The sequence below is a fragment of the Podarcis melisellensis genome (assembly GCF_964234715.1).
Source record: "Podarcis melisellensis genome assembly, chromosome: 14".
NCBI lineage: Eukaryota > Metazoa > Chordata > Lepidosauria > Squamata > Lacertidae > Podarcis > Podarcis melisellensis.
The window spans coordinates 18,463,486-18,484,520 of NC_138546.1; the positions used below are offsets into that span (position 1 = coordinate 18,463,486).

Here is a 21,035-nt window from a genome sequence, read left to right on the forward strand (position 1 = left end):
CCGCCCGGAGGAGCCCGGCGGGCACCGATCGCCCCGGCCTCGCCGCACCGCCACAGCCCGGCCCGGGCCCCGATCGCCCGCAGCAGCAGCAGCAGCAGCAGCAGCAACACCGCCCGCAGCACAGGCAACGCAGCCGGGGAAGGAGGGCGGGCCGAGCGGGAGGAGGGGCCCGCGAGAACGGAAAGGGCCGGGCCCAGGCGCCGGAGGAAGCGCGGCCCGCGGAGCGAGAGCGCCGCCTGGACCCCGGCCCGACGCACGGCGGCGCCTGCCCGAGGGCGCTGGAGAGGCGGGAGACGGCAAACGGCCACGATCCTGCGAGGGGGGCTACTCGCGAGCAAGGCCCGTTGGCTGACCGAGGGCTCCCGCTTAGGTGAGGCTAACGCGCTGCTGCTGCTTCCTCCCAAGTTAGGTTTACGGAGCGGAAATGAAAGCCCCGTGGATTCCAGCAAGGGCTCTTTACTCCGTGAGTAAACCCCTCGGGTCGGATCCTGGCTCAGTCCTATAGTTAAATAGGAAGACCCAGAAGTCCCGTGATGCCAGTGAGTCTGCTCGTAAGTATGGCTTAAGGCTGGATCCCTCCCATTCCAGAAGTTGTGGGGTTTTAATGGGGGTAAGTAAACTTAACACAGTACAAGTAAGGGGGGAATGAAAGCCCCTTGGATTTCACTGGGGTTGTTTACTCGGGGAGTAACACCCACATCACCCCGTTTGGATCCGACCTGTTGGAAGATCTCATGAGTTCTGGTATTTTAAGGAGGTTGAATCCCAAGACCCAGCCATCCCCTCAGGGTGAGTCCCAGCTTCGTCATGATTAAGACTAGAAGACCCAAAATTCCCACGATGCTCTAAGTTTGACTTACCCATTGGAAAAGACCCATATATCCTCTGGTTTCCGTGGGACTGATATCCAGGCAGGTAAACTTAACAAACTGCTATCCTCCTCCTAAGTAGGTTTACAGAGGGAAATGACAGCCCTGTGGATTTCAGCAGAGCTGTTTACTTTGGGAGTCAAGCCCTCAGGTTGGATCCCGTCTTAGTCATAATTAGAGAGAAGTCCCATGATTATAATGAATCTGCTTATAAGAATGGTTTATGGTTGGATCCATCCCATTGGAGAAAACCTCACACAAGTCCTGTGATTTTAATGAGGATGCCAGTGAGTCTACTGAATGGCTTAAGTCTGTCCTGGATCTGTCCTGCTGAAGACCTGTGATTTCAGTGGGGTAGGTCACTTTAGAACAGTACTGCTATTCTGTGTAGGATTTCAGCAAGGCGGTTTACTCTGGGAGTAAACCCCTCAGATTGGATCCGGTCTCAGTCATAATTAGAGGGGGAATGACCCATAATATGCACCGTGATTTATATGGGTGTTTGTATGTATGACTAAAGGTTGTATTAGCTAAGTACTACTACTGAGAGTAGACATATAAATTACCGTAATGGGCCTAAGTCATGTCTAGTAGTTGCAATGGGTCTACTCTGAGTATGACTACCATTGGATACAACCTGAAGTTGGATCTCCACTAGGTTTACATCCTTGGTCAGTAAACTGCCACCTTCTTCCCAAACGGGATCATTGAGGGGGGAACCCCATAGTTTTCAGGGTGAGGTCACTTTCAAGTATGCAAACTTGCAGTGCAATCGGTTTTTTTATTACTTAAGGATTTTTTAAAAGGTTAAGGCTGCCTTACTCTCTAAGTAGCTGGTAAACAAAAAGCAAATAAAATGCCTGTTCCAATATTATAATCTCAAATAAAATACACATTATAACCAATAAAATAGTAAGCTGCTGTTAGGCATTAAAATAGGATCTAGTTACTGAGAGGCGTAGACCCATCTAGAGCTTGTTGGGAAAAAGGTGAGGTGTAAATGCTGCCATTATTATTATTATTATTAAGCCCTGCTGCTTAGTTCCCTGCTTTTGTTTTTGCCTTTTGTTTCAGGAAGCCTTAAATGATGGGGCTGGAAGGAGGACTTTATGGATGTGATGACCCTGCATACTGGAGAGCGGTTTTGAATGTTTACCAGGATGTGGTCATGGCCAAAGCGAGCAAGAAGGGGAAAACCATTGCCTTGGATAAATGGTAAACGTTTTCAGCAGGTAGCAGAGCACACCTGCTACAGCAAAGAGCTTCTGGGGGGTTCCCTCTCTCATTGTACATTCGGTGAAGCAGAACACTGGAAGATTTGGGACACACAAAAGAAAGGCCGCCTTAACACAGCACATAGCTAAACTATGGAAGATGTATAGTGATGCCTCCGGACTCTTCTTAAGTTTTGATGCTTCAGTTGCAGCCTTAACACTGTGATGATTTTTCATAACTGGCAGCAGAGCTGGAGAATCTTACGACACTTGTTTCTTATTCGTGCCCTTCATATTTTTATCACTTTGTTTTATGTGTTTCCTTCCTTGCCCCCTCTGATTTTTATGTCGTACTGAATGGACCTCCTGCTAAGATTATTTATTGAATTGCTAATTTATTGAATTGATATCCCACCCTTCCTTCCCAAGGAGCCCAGGGTGGCAAACGGAAGCACAATTAAAAACAAAGCAAAAGCATTCTGAAACGATTACAATTAATCCAATCTAAAATCAGCTTCTGTTAAAAACATTCCTGTATCCAGTGATCTCAAGGTTGCCAGGAACAGAATTCTTTAGCCGCCCAATGCATGGGTAAACATGAATGTTTTTAAATTCCTCCTGAAAGCTGATGATAATGGAGACAGGCACACCTCACTAGGGAAGGCATTACACATCCAGGGAATCACCACTGAAAAGGCCCTTCTTGGGGGGCAGCAGCAACAGAGCCACCAGGTCCTCCCGTGCCAATCGTACAATCCAATATGACTTCTGCAGCAGAGCAGTGCCAGTCCCCAGAACAATGAATTGGACAAGTCTCTGGCCTGTGCAGTTCTTCCCTTTTTGTCTCTTGTGAGCTTTGCCCGAATCAATTTAATTGAAGAAGGGGGAAATGTGTTTCTCCTCTCTGATCTTTTCAATGCTATTCAAAACCATTTTGTTGTTTTTACTCCCTTCCCTGTGTTACCATTTGCAGGTATCAAGAGGAGCTGCCAATTGCTGTTTCCAGGCGGAAGGACAAACACTTGACAAAAGAAGAGCTGGTGAGGCTGATGGAATGGAAGCTTTCTGTAAGTAATTCTGCCAGAGTCGGTTCCATGTGGAGCAGAGGCAGCATGGACCCAGGGGCATGATCGTGCTTAGTCACAGGAACCTGCAGCCCTCCAGATACAGCTGGACCACAGCTCCCACCATCCCTGCTCACGGACCACCCTGGCAGGGCCTGATGGGAGTTGGAGACCAACAGCAGCTGGAGGGCTACGTTCCCCATCCGTGTTTTAGAACGTCTACCCCTCACGAGCCCCATCTGCTCACGGAAGTTAAAAATAAAATAGAAATACTCACTGACTGTTTAGGTGACGGGAAATGCCTGTGAAATGAAATAACAGTAATCACATTATAATAATGGTAATATATTTTTACTTTTTGGACTTTATAATCATTTGTTTCCAAAAGGTCTCTGAGAGATTTAAAAAAACATTTAAAATCATAAGCATGAATATACTATAACATTAACAGAACTCATCCAGAAGACCTGCAATTCCTCTTTATATTTTACACACACAAAGTGCCCCAATAACAGCAAAATAGCACCAGCTCAGTTATTCAGAAGCCTGGGGGGGGCAGGTCTTGGCACTGCAAAGCTGGCAGCACAATAAAGGCGCCTGGCAGACCTCACTGGGGAGAGCATTCTATAGCGTAGCTCTGTCCTGAGTGAACATATGAGACTCAGAACTAATTTTAAGTCAGCAGTGTAGGCCCAAGTGGGAATGACTGCCTTCTCTCTTCCCTGCAGAGAGGCAAGTTTCGCCCTCGACTCCAGCAGCTGGTGGCCACTAACTCCAGCGAGATGGTGGAGAGTTGCACCAGAAAAGCCTTCCAGCTCCTCCCTGACGTAGCAGCTGCCATGACTGAGCTGTGCAAACTCAAGGCTGTGGGGCCCGCCACAGCTTCAGGTAGGAAAGGCCCTGAAGCCTCCAGGTTGGTTTATTTCCTGTATTTCTTTGCCTACACATCCTGAAAGGCGTTTGAGCAATGATTGTGCTCTTTCATTCACCCAACGTTCTCTTAACGTGATCACAGCAAAACATTTCTTCTTGAACGGTGGTAGCTCAGTGGAGGAACATCTGCCTTGCACACAGAAGGCCCCAGCTTCACGTTCCCACTCTGAAACCTGGAGATCTGCTGCCAACCAGTGTTGGCAATACTGATCCAGATAGACCAGTGGTCTGACTCTGTATAAGGCAACTTCCCTTGTGGAAGAGCATTTGCAGACACAGCAAGGCCCCTTCCATCAGCTCAGCTCAACCTGGCCCGAGTGCTGCCTGGGTTTTCTCAAACACTTGTGCAATCATGTGATTTTTTTCAAACCCATTTGCCTCCTGAAGCTCCCCCACCTCTCTGCCACCAAACTCTTGTGTGGTGCAGAGGATTCTGGGATGATGGCCTGGCAGGTCTCCTATAGAACCGACACAACAGGCTTCTGTGGCTATACAAGGCAAGGTAGCATCTGCTCCACAAGAGGGAAGCCACTCTTCAGAGAAGCTTGCCTGTCATTGACGATCTAAGGAACTGCGATTCTTCAGAACTTGAATTTCTCTCTCTCTTTCTCTTGATTTTTTATTTATTTAAGAAAGGGCAGACACTTCTATAACATACAAGAAAGAAAGAAAGAAAGTCAGTGCAGTTGAATTAAAATTATACACACATAATGCAAGTTTGGATCACTTCATTCACAACCCCTGAAAAGAATTATTTATTATTATTATTATTATTATTATTATTATTATTATTATTATTAGGAGTGGAGGTAGTAACATTTCCCCCCCCAACAAGAGGGATACAGAAATAAACAGTGGCTTGCCTGTTTGACAGCATGTGTTCCACAGCTTTAAAAAAGAAGACAAGAAAGCCCGCAGTGTGACTGCTTCTTCATGAGCAGGGATTCCATGCTACTGGAACACCTGAATAATTAGGTATCTGGATATTGCATGTTGGGCTCTATATTTTTTTTTGCACACAACACATACATGCTTAGTGAAAGAACAAGAGGGGGTCCCACTCTATGCAGAAGTAACATGAATAGGGCTCAAATTAATATCAGGAGCTTCCCTCATTCCCCACCTAACCTTGCCAAAGGCTGCATCTGCACCTTACATTTAAAGCTGTTTCATACCACTTTAAACAGTCATGGTTTTCCCCAAAGCATCCTGGGAATTAGTTAAGGGTGTGGAGAGTTGCTGGGAGATCCCAATTCTGCTCACAGAGCTGCAATTCCCAGAGTTCCATGAGGAGAAGGAATTGACTGTGAAACCACTCTGGGACTGGGGTCTCCTAACGGCTCTCAGTATCCTTAAGAAACTACAGTTCCCAGAATTCTTTGGGGAAAGCCATGGCTGTTTAAAGTAGCATAATGAGGTAGATGGGACCGAAACCAAGAATGTGGCTGCCTATTCTACCCTGCTCTGCCTGAGTGGAGTTTCGTATTCCAGATGGCATATTCTTGCCCCATGTTTATTACAGACTGCTACATATTGGTCTAAATTTTTTGCTTGTTTGTTTAAGCTTTCAGCCAGGATCCACGGGGTTTAATCTTGTCAAGCTGTATGAGCAGCAGTGGGGCTTTACAAATAAAAATAATTCCAGCCTTTTGAGGGCAGGGGTGGCTAATCTGTGACCCTCCAGATGTTGTTAGGCTACGAGGACCGTCATCCCTGACGGCTAGTCACGCTGCCTGGGACTGCTGGGGGCGTAAGAGGCTGCCTTATACAAAGTCAGATTTTGAAGATCCCAGCCACACAAAAGTCAAGCAAGCAAGAGATATTATGATTGCAGCTGAAGGAGGCACTCCAGCCAGGCAACAGCACTCGAGGGCGGGGCACGGCCTGAGGAGGGGACAGTGAGACTTGGATCTTTAGGAGTCATGAAGGCAGGATTCAACCTGCTTTGGATAGAGTTGACAGGATGGTCCTACTCTGCATAATGCAGATTCTTCTGCTCGTATTTCCTTCTCCCTCTTTAAGAATCTTGTAGCTTTGGAAGTACCCTGAAGGTGTTGAGAGCTCAAGGTTCATGTGTGATATTGCTCTCCCGCCATCCTTCCCAACATCTGCCTTTGCTCCCATTGCAGCGATTCTGACTTCCGGAGCCCCGGAAACAGCTGCCTTTATGGCCGATGAAGCAGTAGAGTCTCTGCCAGGCCTTGTCCCTGTCCAGTACACCCTCAAGCACTACCTGCTCTACCTTGATGGAATCCAGAGCTGTGTCAAGAAGCTAAATGAAGGTAAGGCGGGAGAAGTTGGGACACTCTGAACAGGTAGGGATGCCTGCTGGATGTGGAGAGTTCTTCTTGTGAGCTAGAACACTGAACACACAGACTTCCAGCTCACAGAAACCTTCTATGTGCATTCCATTACTACCATATATGCCAGGAAGAAACTCTTCCCCTCTGCCCACCAATAGGATTCTGTCTCCACCTTTAAAGCCCCGCCTCTTCACTTAAAATAATAATTATTTAATAGCTCCAAGACAAGACAAGTTTCTTCTGGTTCTGCAGTTATTTGTTCCTGTGTGTTTCCGGCTTTTTTGTCCAGTTCCCATAGAAAGTTGCCTTATGTTGAATCCGACCATTGGTCCATTTAGCTCGGTAGTATTTCATGGGAAAACCTTTTTCAGTCAGAGAGCCATATTCCCTTGTAGACAACCTTCTGGGGACTGAGCCAGAGGCAGAAGTGAGCAGTGCTGATAAAGGGTGTGTTTCCTTCTACACACACACCCCTCCGTCCAGGCAAACAAGAAGCCAGATCACAGCTCAAGGACCAATTCCAGTTGTGCAGCAGAACCCAAGCAGGGCTCAGGGCAGGGCCAGTGAGGGGCATGATTTGGGAAGGGGCGCTGTCACCCAGTCTCAGGGTTTCTACATCCTCAAAGCACACAGCCCATCCGATTCCTCATTCTTGATTCATTTCCTAGCTGATGCAGAACAGGCCTGGACGCCTCACCGTGTGGAGATGTGCCTCTGGGCTTGGGCCGTCGGCAGCAAGATGCAGCTGCCTTCATTGCAGGCTCTAGGCGGAGAGGGAGCAAAGGCAGGGGACGGGGTAGAAGCAGGCAGGCCTAAGAAGAAAAGGAAAACAACATGAAAAATTCCAGGATTCCAGGGCTGCGGCTTTAGAATTGACCTTTGTTCCTTAGTGCATGAATACTGAAGCTGAACTACACACACACACACATGAAAAGGCTGTGCTGTTATCCTGGATCTCCAGGACAAATCGCCAGGAGAGTCTGCACCAGTGATCATTCAAGACATTTGAACCTCTGGAGCAAGTAGCGTAGCTGTGGAAAACTGGTCTTCCCTCTCAGGACTCTCTTTCACTGTCTGCAAGGTGGAGCAGCACATGGCAAAATGTAGATCAGCCTTCGTCCCCATTCGCCCCACTCCAAATAATTCGAGAATGGTAAGTCACTCATAAAACAGATTGGGCATCCTGATGTTAAGCTTGTGGTTTATGGCTGGAGCCTCACAGCTGCTCAGGATCTGGGATGAGCTTTATATTTGTGGGTGGGGAGGAGTTTTGCCTCCAGTTTGACGACTATCTAGTGATTATCTTTCCATGTAATGTAAGGTTTGGCTGACTTGTGTCATCAGGAGCAATTTGCTCCTTGGGTACCACTAGGGGGAGCACCTCCACTGGAAATGCCCTCCCTTCTAAACTCCTCCCCTCCCCTGCAAGCATTCTGTAAGATTGTGGTCTACTCTAGTCTACTTTGAACGGATTAATGGATGAAAGCTCTGCTATCCAGATTCTCTGACATGCAGCGAAGCGGAGGTGTTCGACTGGCTATCCTCTTTGCCTCCCCAGCTCTGTCACTGCTAGTGAAATAAACACAACCAAAGCACAATTTATTTTCGGAATCCGATTTTGCTTTACGAAATCAAGTTTTATATTAGCAAAATAGATATTTAAGCTATTAACAACAAGAATTAAATGCATTATCATCCATAGTCTCTCCCTCACTCTCTCACACACAGTCAATATGAGATATGTTCCCAGCTGCATTACAACAGAGGGAAGCAATTTTTTTGAATATTATCCTAGCATTTCTCATTGTAGTTCTTTTCCAATAAAGTCCTTATTTTCCTACAAATTTACTTGTTGTTTCTAACAACCTAAGAAGTGCCTGGCTGGCGGATCAGGCCAGTGGCCCATGTTCTCCCAATGGTCAGCCAGAAGCCTTCCGGAAGTCTGCCAGCCGTTCAAAATATGATCTTCCAGAACACATCAATTTGGATAGACTATTGACCATCTCCATTTCTGTGACCTCCCTCTGACTTCTACACCCGTCTTTCTTTGCGACGCAGGGCGGCGGTAGGTCCTTCTGTAGCACCCTCTTAATTCACTCAGGGGTAGGGTGAGGCCCAGCTGGATTGGTGCCTTGGCCAAGCTGTGTGTGAGAGCCCCTCACAATCTGCCCCAGAATCCTTTGCACCGCACAGTACTTCCTCAGCAGATGTACAAAGGATCTCTTGGCTGAAAAAAATGGGAATGGCATGTGGTGCTTTCTTTGACTGGAAATGGACCCCTCCCACGTCAAAAAGGCAAACCAAAAAAAGGGGGGGCAAGTTGGACTCTAATCCTGAATGCATTTCCCTTGAGAGTTAGCCTCGTTGAACTTAATTCTGAGTCAACGGGTTTATAGGATTGTGCTGTGAGGGTTCTCTAAAATAGGACAGGGGCCCTCCAGGCAGTGGTGTGCAGCCTCGTTTTGCTGGAGCTCTTGGCCATGGAGTGGAACCCCTCGGATATCTCTTCTGCCATGTCGAAACGTCTGGCTTTCCCCCCCCCCCTCCCCGTGCCAAGGGTTAGCAAAGCTTGCTGCCGCAGCCCAGGAATTTGCCTTCTGGCTGGCTTTGTGCTGGCTTGAGTTTTTCTGCTCCAGTAAATTTTTTCCTTGGATGCTTAAAAGTCCCCGTGCCTGCAATCCCCCGTTTTCTGTCCTTCGCACAGCCTGGAGATTTTGCTCTTGTTTTTTGAGTGTATGCTTTTGTATTTCTTTTGCGAGTCCTGGGTGGGGAATGGAAAGTGAGAGTGAAATGCTTTGCCAATCGCTGCTGGGGAATGGTCTTGAAATCACAACCTGAGTGTGCCCCCCCCCTTCAAGTAGCCAGCCCCTATCCGATCCTCGCGCACTAGGGTTGGGTTGGCATCTGTCAGTCACGGGAGACAATGGAGGAGTATGCCTCTGGGAGTGAAGTCAAACCATTGGAGAGTTACAGCGCCTGCTATGGCTATAGGGACAGATACAGGACGGATATAGGGACGGATACAGGAGGTGGCATACAGGAGTTCTGCCCCCTTTAAAGAGCAACACATCGTTAAGCATCAAAGCAAATAGTTAAGTACCCAAGATTAAAAAAAACCCAACCTCTGGTGTTGAGGGCTGACAGCATTGGCACTAAAACAAGAGGAGGATATTGACATCCACTGGGGAAACACTGAGGTTTCGCAGAAGTAACAAGACAAAAAAACCCAACCGCCAACCCTTAAAAAAAATCAGCAGCCCATTTTAGATATCATTCTAAATTGAATTAAGCATCTCAAAAGCCATGGCTTGCCAATGTGGAAGGGCTTCTGCATAAAACATGGACAGTGGAACTGAATATTTTGGAGGAAGGTCTTAACTGTCCAGCTGGAGTCCCAAAACAGAAGCACAAGTCTTGGGAGGCAAGTTTACACACGGCAACATTCTGTTGCAGGTCTGGCATGCTGAGTCCTAAAATAATTGAATGGAAATTGTGTGCTGATTTCAAATAAACAGGTAAGAGCACTTGTGGAATTTCATAGTCTGGGGTCCTCATTGGGAAGGACCAAGGGAGTGCGGGGGGGGGGGCGACCCAGAAGCCCCTCTGCCGTCAGTAATCTTGCAGCTTCAGTATCTGGGATGCTGCACTGCATTCCCCTCCCAGAAACGGAGAAGGGCATCCCCGCAGAGCGGCATCTTGCCTTCAGCTCAGCTACCGTTGGAGCTGCAGTGTTAGTTCCAGCAGGAGGCTTGGCGCAGAGAAAGCCGGGGTGCTGCAAACATGTCAACACCGGGGGTTGCACTAGTTTTTAACACAGCGGAGCAACTGACCTAGTTTTGAGCTAGCAGAAGTGTGGCTCTCTCCACCCCTCAGGTATTGCTTCGCTGACACTTTGCTCCCAGCCCTCTTCCTATCACCCTTTCCAGCAAGGAACCCCGACATCCAGCGCGGGCGTCAAGTCTGCAAGCAGGTGTCCCATGACCTCTTCTGCGCTTTGTTCATCCCTTATTTCGGGCCGTTCCACATGTCTGCTGTCACTGAATACACAGCAGGCTTCCCTGGAGTGACCTGCTGCTGCTGCTGCTGCAGTCAGGGTTGCCCATTTTCTGCTTCCTCTGCCACCGAAAACTAACAAGAGCGTAAAAAGATCCCTCTGGATCGGGCCCAAGGCCCATCTAGTCCACCATCCTGTTCTCACAGGGGCCGACCAGGAGACACACAAGCAGGACCTGAGTTCAACAGCACTCTCCCCTCACTCTATCTCAGCTCTGGAAGGCCAGATGCAGCCCTCTCTCTAAGGACCATGGGACTATCCGCAGGTCACACTTCCTTCCTAGCCATGCCATGGTCACATCTCTGGCTTGCCCCAATTCACAGCCTCCCAGAAGTTTGTGGCCTAGCTCTCATATTGCCTCTTGCTCACCTGGATGGAGGATTGAGATGCAGGATGAGTATAAACCACTCTACTTTGCATAGGTGCAATAATGGTGCAAATGTTGCTCTGTCCACTTTTGGCTCTGCTCCCACCTGCGACTGGCATGAGGCCCCTGGAAGGCAGTCCAAAAGGGAATGTGGCCCTCGGGATGAAAAAGCTAGCTCACCCCTGCTGCACCTGGCACACTCTTGAGCAGGGGTCAGCAAACTTTTTCAGCAGGGGGCTGGTCCACTGTGCCTGAGATCTTGTGGGGGGCCAGACTATATTTTGAAAAAATAAATAAAAATGAACGAATTCCTATGTCCCACAAATAACCCAGATGTGCTGGTCCCAGGGGGTTACCGTGCAGCGTGGTTCGGGTCTAGTCTGAGGTCAAGGGTGTGGTATGGAGGCTGTCCGTCAAGGCTGAAGCGGGGTCCAAGGCAAGGAGTCAGGTGTGGTCGGGAACTCTGGCAGAAGAGCAGGACAGGGTGCCAGCAGGAACAGGTTCCCAACAATGTTGCACCCACAACCTGGGACTGGGCTGGCTGGCTTTTATTTGCCCCGAGGCATAGGGCGGCCCTGGTCCACAGGTGACTCGCCTCTCCTGGCCTGGAGGCAAGCACTCCTCCTGCAAGAACTTAGTTCCCTCTGCCTCTCTGCGCTGAGCCTCTGCAGCTCAGGAGAGGCTGGAGGGTTACTGGACCCAGGGGCAACCTCAGCCTCCCCTGACGGGGCTGAGAGTGGAGCACCTGCAGGCAATGGGTCCTCCATCACCTCTGGAGCCAGAGCAGACTCAGCTGGTGTCTGCTCCTGAGGACCCGGCACAGGTGAGGACCCTTCAGGTTCAAGCCCCGGCCCAGCTGGTTCTGGAGGCGGGGACTCCTGTGCAGGCTGGGATTCTTCAGGTTCAGCCTCTGAATCTGATTCCCAGGCCATCACACCAGAAATGCATTTGAAATAAAAGGACACATTCTACTCACGTAAAACATGCTGATTCCTGGACTGTCCGTGGGCCAGATTGAGAAGGCGATTGGGCCGGATCCGGCCCCCGGGTCTTAGTTTGCCTACCCCTGCTCTTGAGTGTGGCTGCGAAGCCCTTTCTACCAGACATGCAGAAGTCCCAACTGCAGAACATGGTGGGTAGGATGTTTTCCACTGTTAAAGGCCCCGTTTCGTTATTCATTCATCAAAAGTGTCTTGTTCTTGGCATTTGCGTTCCTTTTTCTCCAGCTGTTGTTTGAGAGACAGCCAGCATCTTTCCCTCTTTCTATCCACCCTTGTCTCCGTCTTTAAAAGAGACCCCCTCCACACAACACCCGCAATTAAAGAAAAGCTGGGGACTTTGCATGGGGGTGGAAAGAGCAGCATTGAGTAAATTATTCACAATCACATCAAGCAATTAGTTTGTCACACTGAAATGCCGAGCCACACACAGAGTCCCAGAGGATCCTGCAATGCATTACTTTCCCTAATCCTCACTGAGAATCGAAAGGATTATGTGATGTTGATACATTCGTTCCCCATCCGTCCCCTCAATGGTGGCTGCGTTTTGTTGAGGGGAAATCTGAAGCAATTAACAATGTTGTTCTGTTTTGAGAAGGATGCCGCAGATTAAGGTATCACAGATCCCAAAGGCCCAAGACTGTGTCAGAAACCACAACTGCGTATGCGCACAGAGAAAGCTGGTTGATCCCACATTAGATCCCAGGTGCATCTGGACCAGCGTTGTGAATGGTCAGAATGAGAAACCTCCCACCGGACGTTTATTTATAAAAAAAAATATTGGATACCTTCAACTGCTTTAACACATTGTTGTAATATTGTGGGGTCAGTCTGAATGATACCTGTGGGTCCCTTCCCAAACCTGTGATCTGTGAGGTTACAATCTGTTAGAGACCATTTCTTTGTAAGATTGTAGCCTTTCTAGGCCTTATTAACCATGTTCCCCTTCAAGATAATGCCCTGAGCTGGCCAGCCAAGTACCTCCATTCACATATCCAAAGAACTTGCCCTGTTGCTATAGAGACAAGTGGGTGGGCCTTTTCCCCACATCACCTGCAATTGCAGCAGAGTTCTCAGTTATTAGAAGTTCTGCAGACGGGATCTGCAACAAAATGTTGCAGTGTGGAGCGCTCCTGTTCAGGAGTCTAGTGTCTCCATTCCATTACCACCCTGCTTTCATTCCCCACCTCCCTCCAGCAGTCAAGAGGCAATGATCAGTTACCATGTCCAGTCCTTAATGAGACTGGGTTTGTGGAGGGTGTGTCTTTTTCTAAAAGGTTTTTTGTTCTTGTTCTGCAATCCTCAGGGTCTCCCCACCCTGAAGTCTGCTGATAGAGAAATGCAAGACAGCTGCATCTTACCTATGTAAGGAACGTTATTCACACTCGGATCATCAAAAGTATAAATGATGATGATAAGTGGAAAGGTTTATACTAGAGGAATGACTCTTCATTATAGAATGGGCTCCAGTTTTTTAGATACAGTGGACGCTCGGGTTGCGAACATGATCCGTGCGGGAGGCACGTTCGCAACCTGCAGTGTTCGCAACCCGTAGTACCGCTTCTGCGCGCATGTGGGTCGCGATTCGGTGCGTGCGTAAAGCGCCGAAACCCAAAAGTAACCCGTTCCGGTACTTCCACGTTCGGCACAGTGCGCAACCCGAAAACGCGCAAACTGAAGCGTCTGTAACCCGAGGTATAACTGTACTGGAACAACACCAAACTCCAGTAAAATATTCACAGGGATATTTGGGCTATTTTCTGGGCTGTGTTAAATGTAAGCCTATGGGGTGTATTAGATATAGTTAAATTGCATCATGAAATTAGATTTAATTTCATTCGGTTGCAATGGATGGCTTTTTCTTGTTTTTGTTTTACTTTTTCTAAATAAATCTGATCTGAAAAAGAAGACATAGATCGCTTCAGTCCATGAAAGTGGTATTTAGCAAAACACAGTTAACAGCTGCTGGCAGACTTATCTGTCATCTAGACCGGTACTGACTATGGTGATTTAGGGTTGCTGCCTTTTAATGGACAGATGTTCCTGCTCCTTTTACAGCCTTGTGACGGGTAGGAAAATCAGCAAGGGCAGATTCTCTCTCCCCTCCCCACCCTCCATCACTGCCTCTCCATGTTGGGAAGTTTGAATGGCTTTAAATGAGGATCAGACAAATGAATGGAGGATAAGTATCAGGGGCTACCAGCCATGATGTTGTGCCTCCACTGTTGGACGCATTATGGCTCCGAATGCCAATTACAGTGGTGCCTCGCAAGATGAAATTCATTCGTTCCGCGAGTTGCTTCGTCTTGAGATTTTTTTGTCTTGCGGAGCGCGGATTCCCTGGGTATTAACGGCTTTAAGAAAAAGGAAGCAAACCCGCAATACGTTTTTGTCTTGCGAAGCAAGCCCATAGGGAAAATCGTCTTGCGAAGCAACTCAAGAAACGAAAAACCCTTTCATCTTGCGCGTTTTTCGTCTAGCAAGGCATTCATCTTGCGAGGTACCACTGTACTGGGACTCATGAATGGGGAGTCTGGGGTTGTGCTCAGACCCCACAAGCATCTGGTTGGCCACTGCGAGAACAGGATGCTGGACTAGACGGGCCATTGGCCTGATCCTGCAGGCTCTTCTTAAATTCTTAAGCACTCCTAGTGCTGTGCCAAAACTTGTCCCGGGAATCTTTGGGGAGAGCCATGACTTTGAAGAGGTACAATACTGCTTTAAATGTATAGTGCAAATGAAGCCTATGTTGTGGGTGTGTTTTGAGGTTTTTATTCTGTTCCAGTTTTTTTTAAAATTAAATTTTAAAGTTGGACTATGGTTTTTATTATTGATGCATCTGTTGGGGTGGGGGGACCTTCCCAAGGAAGCTTTGTGCATTTAATGAATAGAACTTATGAAATTTACATTTTAAAAAATCAAATAACAGGCAAACCTGTATGAATGTACACAGCAGTAACCCACTGTACATAATGATAAAGATAGCTCGGTTAGCATTTTGGGGCTGGGTACTTCTATCTATACACTATTCTTTAAGGATAAAGTCAGTGTTACAAAACCTTGATTAAGCCCAGCTGCCTTTCCAATCAGCCACAAAAGCTGTCGCTTACCCAGTGCATGTTAATTTATCCATTCTCTTCTCAACTATCATCAATAAAAACATAGGAACTACCAAAAGAAAGAAAGAAAGAAAGAAAGTTGGACTATGTTGGAAGTCGCTTTGGGTTACTTCATATTTTTGTTTTTTTGTTCTTTTTGAAACCAGCTAAGAAATAGAATACATTCGAATAAAACCGGCACTTACACCAGACCACATCCCGGTGTGTGCAGTCAGCTGAGATGCCCTGTGTTTTGTTTCCCTTTCCCGTAACCTCGTCGTGACCCGATTGCCACTTTCACCATGAATAATTAGGTCTCTCCATTCTCCGGGTAGCTGTTAAAAGTCAGAGGGCTGCCAAGTGACTGCTGCGCAGGGGGAAAAAACCAAAGCCTCTTATGTCCGAGTGGCAAGGGCAAAGGGGAGCTGGCAGCCAAAGGTCATTCCAGCCTCCTCCTCCTCCTCCTTTTATTCGTACGCTGTCTTTCCACAAAAGAATTGTGCTCAAAGCAGCTTTCAGCAATGAAAGCAGTGATACATCACTGAAAAATCAACAGGCACAATAACAATTTCATGATAACAGCTATAATGAAATAACATGCAATGAAATAACATTGCACCTCCTAGAAATAGAAATAGCTTCTGTGCCCACTACAAATTAGCTGAGAATGCAGTTAGTCTGATCAAATATCAAGGTCTCAGCTTCCTCAAAGGGTCACTGTCTCTTTGGCAGCATCAATGCTTCCAAAGGCCAGAGGTGTGGTAGTTGGACGCACTCCTCCCGTGATGTTCCTGCTGATGCCTCTTCTACACCATGCAGCTTCTCAATAGCCTTAGGTCTGATTTGACAGTGGGTTGTATCCAGCTGCATTCTATGTCCCTCCTGGAACATCTTTTGCCTTTTCATCTAAAGCAGTCTCTTCTGTGCCTCTTTACATACCTTTCAAGTGGCTTTCTGCATGGGGAGGTTCCCTCCCCCCTCTCAGTGGTTTTCAGGGGTTCATCCTTTATTACACATTTAAAAATACTTTTTATTAATTAAAAGAACTATGGAATTCAGCAAATTTATTTGACCTACAAGCAAATACGGTTGATAAAGTGACTTAGGGCATTACCTGCTCTGGGATCCCATAGCTAATTCTCCCCTGTTCTCCACGCTGGCCCAAGTAGGACTAATTTAGCCAGCTAACCCTGGTGATCATCTAATGTTTATTGGATGGATTTCCCCCCTAAATTGATTTTTGAATTCTGAATTCACGTTTTATACTGTATTTTATGCTGTTTTTTGTTGCATCAATTAAGTGTTTTAAATTTGTTGTTAGCCGCCCTGAGCCCGGTTTTTGAACCGGGAAGGGCAGGTATAAATAAAATATTATTATTATTATTATTATTATTATTATTATTATTATTATTATTATTATTATTTATTTTATTCAGAGCCTACCGATTGAAATCAATAGACCTGAGGGTAGGGAACCTGTGGCCCTTCAGATGTTGGACTGCAGCTGGCATGGTCAAAGGGCAGGGATGGGAGTTGGAGCCCAACAGCATGTGAAAAGCCAAAGGTTGCCCTATTCCAACCCTAGGAGGTGTGTTTAGATTTGCAGTCTAAGGGCCAAACTAAATCTCAGCAGACTATTTGCATCAGAAGGGATGTTAGTGAGGGAGGCATGGTTGGTTTGAGTGCAGAAGGCTCAGACTGTGGAACTCCCTGCCACAGGAGGCTTTTGTGTCTCTTGTAGCATGATATATCTTAAAAGGTATCCCAGTTCTGTTTCTTATGTAGGGAGCTTATGTTGGTTCATGTGGCCCTCTCTTCTTCTTCTTCTTCTTCTTCCTCTTCTTCTTTTCTTCCCAGCACATATCCTAAGCTCAGCAGTGCCCGCTCAAGCCATGGACTCTGCCACAGGATAACACTGGCAGTGTATGGCTTTGTCACATGCCCACTGGCTGGAGGAGTAAACAGAAAATCTAGCATTAGCAGGCTGAGCACTCCTGACACCAGCAAAAGAAGGAACTGAATGAGGATGACGCAGCTGGAAGAGACAGAAGCTCTTAAAGGTGTTGCCCTCCTGCACAGCTCCCAACCAGGTAAAGGAGGGCAGCTTCAAGAGAACCTCATACATGGCAAAAGCAGTCAAGTCATTTGCCCATTATGGCCTTTCCATCTTTCATACACTGAACCATCCTTAACAGCAGTGATGGCTAGTCCTCATTGGGACTGGTGGGCTGGAAGGCAGGGAGCCCAACAGTAGGGGGCGCCAGAGCTAATGACAGACAGAGCCAACGAATTCTAGTTTTGTTCCTCCTTGCTGAGTTCCACAAGGGACAACACTGAAAGTGAGGAGGAGGAGGAGGAGGAAGCTGACAGCCAGACAGCCTCCTCCTGCCACATGGGGACCCCAAACTGGTTGTAAGAAGTGTGTACGCACATGAAAGCTCAAACCAATAACAAACTTAGTTGGTCTCTAAGGTGCTACTGGAAGGATTTTTTTTTATTTTGGTTGTAAGAAAGAAGGCGGGTTTTTGGAGACCTGCTGAGAGTAGACTGAGGTTGGTGAGTCCTTTGCCCTAACAAACCAATTGCTGCTTCTACCTGATGCATTTTAGGTCCTTTAGAACAGGAGATAACAAAGACAATAGTATTTTGTGTCAGTGTTATTTTTTTGGTTATTTGGTTATCTCTTTTTCCTATTCTGTAATCCACCCGGGAGCTAGTGAAGACTGGGTGATAAATATATGTAAAATAAAACAATGCCAAAAGGCGGGAAGCCTCATTGAGCTCTTTGGCAGAAAGGTGGGATATAAAAGGAAAAATAAAATAAAATAAAATAAATGTACGGTGGTACCTTGGGTTAAGTACTTAATTCATTCCGGAGGTCCGTTCTTAACCTGAAACTCTTCTTAACCTGAAGCAGCACTTTAGTTAATGAGGCCTCCTGCTGCCGCCACGCCGCCAGAGCACGATTTCTGTTCTCATCCTGAAGCAAAGTTCGTAACCTGAAGCACTATTTCTGGGTTAGCGGAGTCTGTAACCTGAAGCGTATGTAACCTGAAGCGTATGTAACCCAAGGTACCACTGTACTGCTTACATTAAGTAGTGAATGACAAGGTAAATAAAGTACTATTTGTCAGAAACTGAACTGAAGAAGAAAAGAAACAGCACTGATCGTGACACAGAGAGGTCAGGCCTTGCCAGAAATCTGGGGCAGGTGTTTAGTGAAAGCCGGAAAGATCCAATGACGCCAAAATTCTGCTAGATTGAAATGTAACACTCTGCTCCCTAAAACCCTGCCGTTTCCCTTTCAGCACAGGTCTTCTCATGTGTTCTCTGGTCACTAGGCTGTCTTCTGCCTCCTCCTGGAAACTACACTTTCTGCCCTGGATCGCAAAGCTCACCCCTTAAGAATCCCAGGGGGTGGGGAATGTGTTTCAAAAAGGCCTCCCCTTCCACTGTGGGAGCGGGAGAGTGTTTTTATGGATTCCCAGCATCTCAGGCATCTGTCTTAGTTGGAATTATTACCTGTCAGACCGCATCTCAGAAACCCCATATCATGAACCCTGTTATCTTCCTGGGTCCACCCACGCACACAGGCAAAATAAACTACAATATTTTTTTTCAAAAACAACCCACCCACATGGAGAGATGCACGCTGTTTGCTCCCACTCCCACACATATCACGGCAACCGCAGCTGCAAAGAGCAACACACAGGGTTGGGGCTTGTTTGACTGGCATACTTGTGTGTGCAAAGGAAGGCCTCCAAGATACAGAAGCCGCAGCGCCAATACCACAAGCCTGTCTAGTGCTGTAAAATTTTTGATTATTTTGTGTGTGTGTCCCAATAGATTGTGGGGGCGTAACCCATTACTGGTGATTCAGGGGGCTGTTTCAGAGCAGGACTGCAGAAACTCAGACTGGTGATGGGGAGAGAGAAATGGATGTGACAACAGGTCACATCCATTTATCTGCACACCTCTGGCCCCCCACACTACTGCCATGCGGCCCCCGCAAGATTGCTCATGATGGAATACTGCCCTTGGCTAAAAAATGTCTCTATTCCACTCCCCAACTGTATACAGGACTTCCCAGTCTTTTAGAAATCTCCACTTCTGGATTTTTTAAATATATATAAAAAAACAAGTTTCTAGACCTCATTGTTGTGGCTAAAGCCTGAAAATGCCCAAGCTGCACTTGCTTAAGCAGACATGGGCAGAAGGTGTCTCTGTTTCTCCTAGTAGATCTCTAGGTAACATGGAAGTAGATTGGCAAGGATTTCCAACTCCCAATGATGGCCAGAACAAAAACGAACCCCCCCCCCAGGCTAAATTAATATTGCTGAAATTAAGAAAGCTGATGGGACCTGGAGTGGCTTTGGTGCAGAGGGACTGTGATTCAGTTCAGTTTGGATACTTTCCTGGAATCATGGCAGCCTGAAAAAAAAGGGGTCACTATCCAATAATTCTCTTCTGCACAGCTTCCTAGAGACAAAGCTCTCTAAGTTCTCTTCCGGGTCACCTGTTTATTAAGCATTCCCCCATTGCTTGCACAAAGCTGACACAGAGGTCAAATCCTATCCATTTTTTGTTGAGCAACTGTCCTGATTTGTTTGTGGCAAGCTTGTACAACAAATGGCCATATTCACACCATATATTTAAAGGACTGCAATGCCATGTCAAACAGTCACTGCTTCCCCGAAAGCGGCCTGGGAACTGAAGTTTGTTAAGGGTGCAGAGAGTCGTTAGGAGAAGGCTACTCCTCTTACAGAACTACAATTCCCAGAGCTCCCTGTGAAGAGGGACTGACTGTTAAACCACTCTGGGAGCTGTAGTTCTGTGGAGGGAATAGGGGTACCGTGACGACTCTCAGCATCCTTAACATACTAGGTAAAGGTAAAGGTACCCCTGCCCGTACGGGCCAGTCTTGACAGACTCTGGGGTTGTGCGCCCATCTCACTTAAGAGGCCAGGGGCCAGCGCTGTCCAGAGACACTTCCGGGTCACGTGGCCAGCGTGACATCGCTGCTCTGGCGCGCCAGAGCTGCACACGGAAACGCCGTTTACCTTCCCGCTAGAAAGCGGTCCCTATTTATCTACTTGCACCCGGAGGTGCTTTCGAACTGCTAGGTTGGCAGGCGCTGGGACCGAAAGACGGGGGCACACCCCGCCGCGGGGATTCGAACCGCCGACCTTTCGATCGGCAAGTCCTAGGCGCTGAGGCTTTAACCCACAGCGCCACCTGCGTCCCCCTTAACATACTACAGCTCCCCAAATTATTTGGGGGTAGCACAGCTGTTCAAAGCGGCACCGTAGTGCTTTAAATGTATGGTGTGGATGTGGCCAGGGAACATTCATAGTGATTTGCTTGTGTGGGTATTTGCATACCTTTGCATTCATTCATCCCACACGTTTCAATGCATTTCCTTGTTACTTTTCTCATCTCAAAAGGGTCATCTTCAGGCTGCTGCTATTTTGCAGGAGGTATTTTATATATACCATAAGGAGACTGCAGAAGGAGGAAATCAATATATTGTTATTTTAACCCCTCTCCCTTTTGATTTCCTCCACCTGCAATCTCCTTATGGAAAGGCGAATGCCGTAAAGTACTTTAAACCCATGAGAAAATGTGGGGGAACTCTGGAAGGAGAGACGAGAAAGACAGGCAGATGGTGTGCAAAATATTTATTCATACTTCTCTTCTCCCCCCCCCCCTTTTCAAATCAGACTTCAGATCTGGGTAGTAGTGCATTTACTTGTAGCAAGCTCTTTCTCTCCCCCCCACCCCCAGAAATTCTCCCCCCTATTGCATGCTCACCCCTGCCTGTTCATCTATAGACTTCATCTCTCTGAAGACAGGTGCATTTCCATTCGTAGCGGGACGGAACAATTTCAGCAGCCTGGTTGCAGCGAGATCTGGGGTGCTGTCACAGGCCACGTGCCAGAGATCTACTGCTCCCACAGCGCAAAACGAAATAAACTCGCTTCCCAAATGGCACCCCTTGCGACAGGAAGGCACGTTTTGAAGCCAGCTGGAAAGTTTTAAAATGAAAACACTCAGGAACCCTTCCAGGCCTTAGCAGAAGGATGGTGGAGCCCATTAGCTGGCCTTGAGATGTTGAGGGCTCCACCAAGGGTTTTC

At 47.3% G+C, this 21,035-nt stretch overlaps 1 protein-coding gene across 8 annotated transcripts; it reads left to right on the top strand.

Moving 5' to 3' along the window:
• Nucleotides 1-231: 231 nt before the first annotated feature.
• Nucleotides 232-17,664, top strand: LOC309356549 (uncharacterized protein). 8 transcript variants are annotated; one of them, XR_014162836.1, is made up of 7 exons: nt 232-370; nt 1,944-2,084; nt 3,057-3,150; nt 3,876-4,035; nt 6,210-6,362; nt 7,052-7,536; nt 16,758-17,664. XR_014162836.1 is itself a non-coding variant. In XM_081888090.1 (6 exons), exons 2-6 carry the CDS (start codon nt 1,954-1,956, stop codon nt 16,811-16,813), a joined length of 594 nt encoding a protein of 197 aa, XP_081744216.1. In that variant the 5' UTR covers nt 232-370; nt 1,944-1,953; the 3' UTR covers nt 16,814-17,664. The 8 variants fall into 8 exon arrangements, 6 of the variants coding, with proteins under 6 accessions (XP_081744216.1, XP_081744217.1, XP_081744212.1 ...); XR_014162837.1 differs by lacking the exon at nt 16,758-17,664 and adding an exon at nt 13,861-14,014; XM_081888090.1 differs by lacking the exon at nt 7,052-7,536.
• The last annotated feature ends 3,371 nt before the right edge of the window (nt 17,665-21,035 follow it).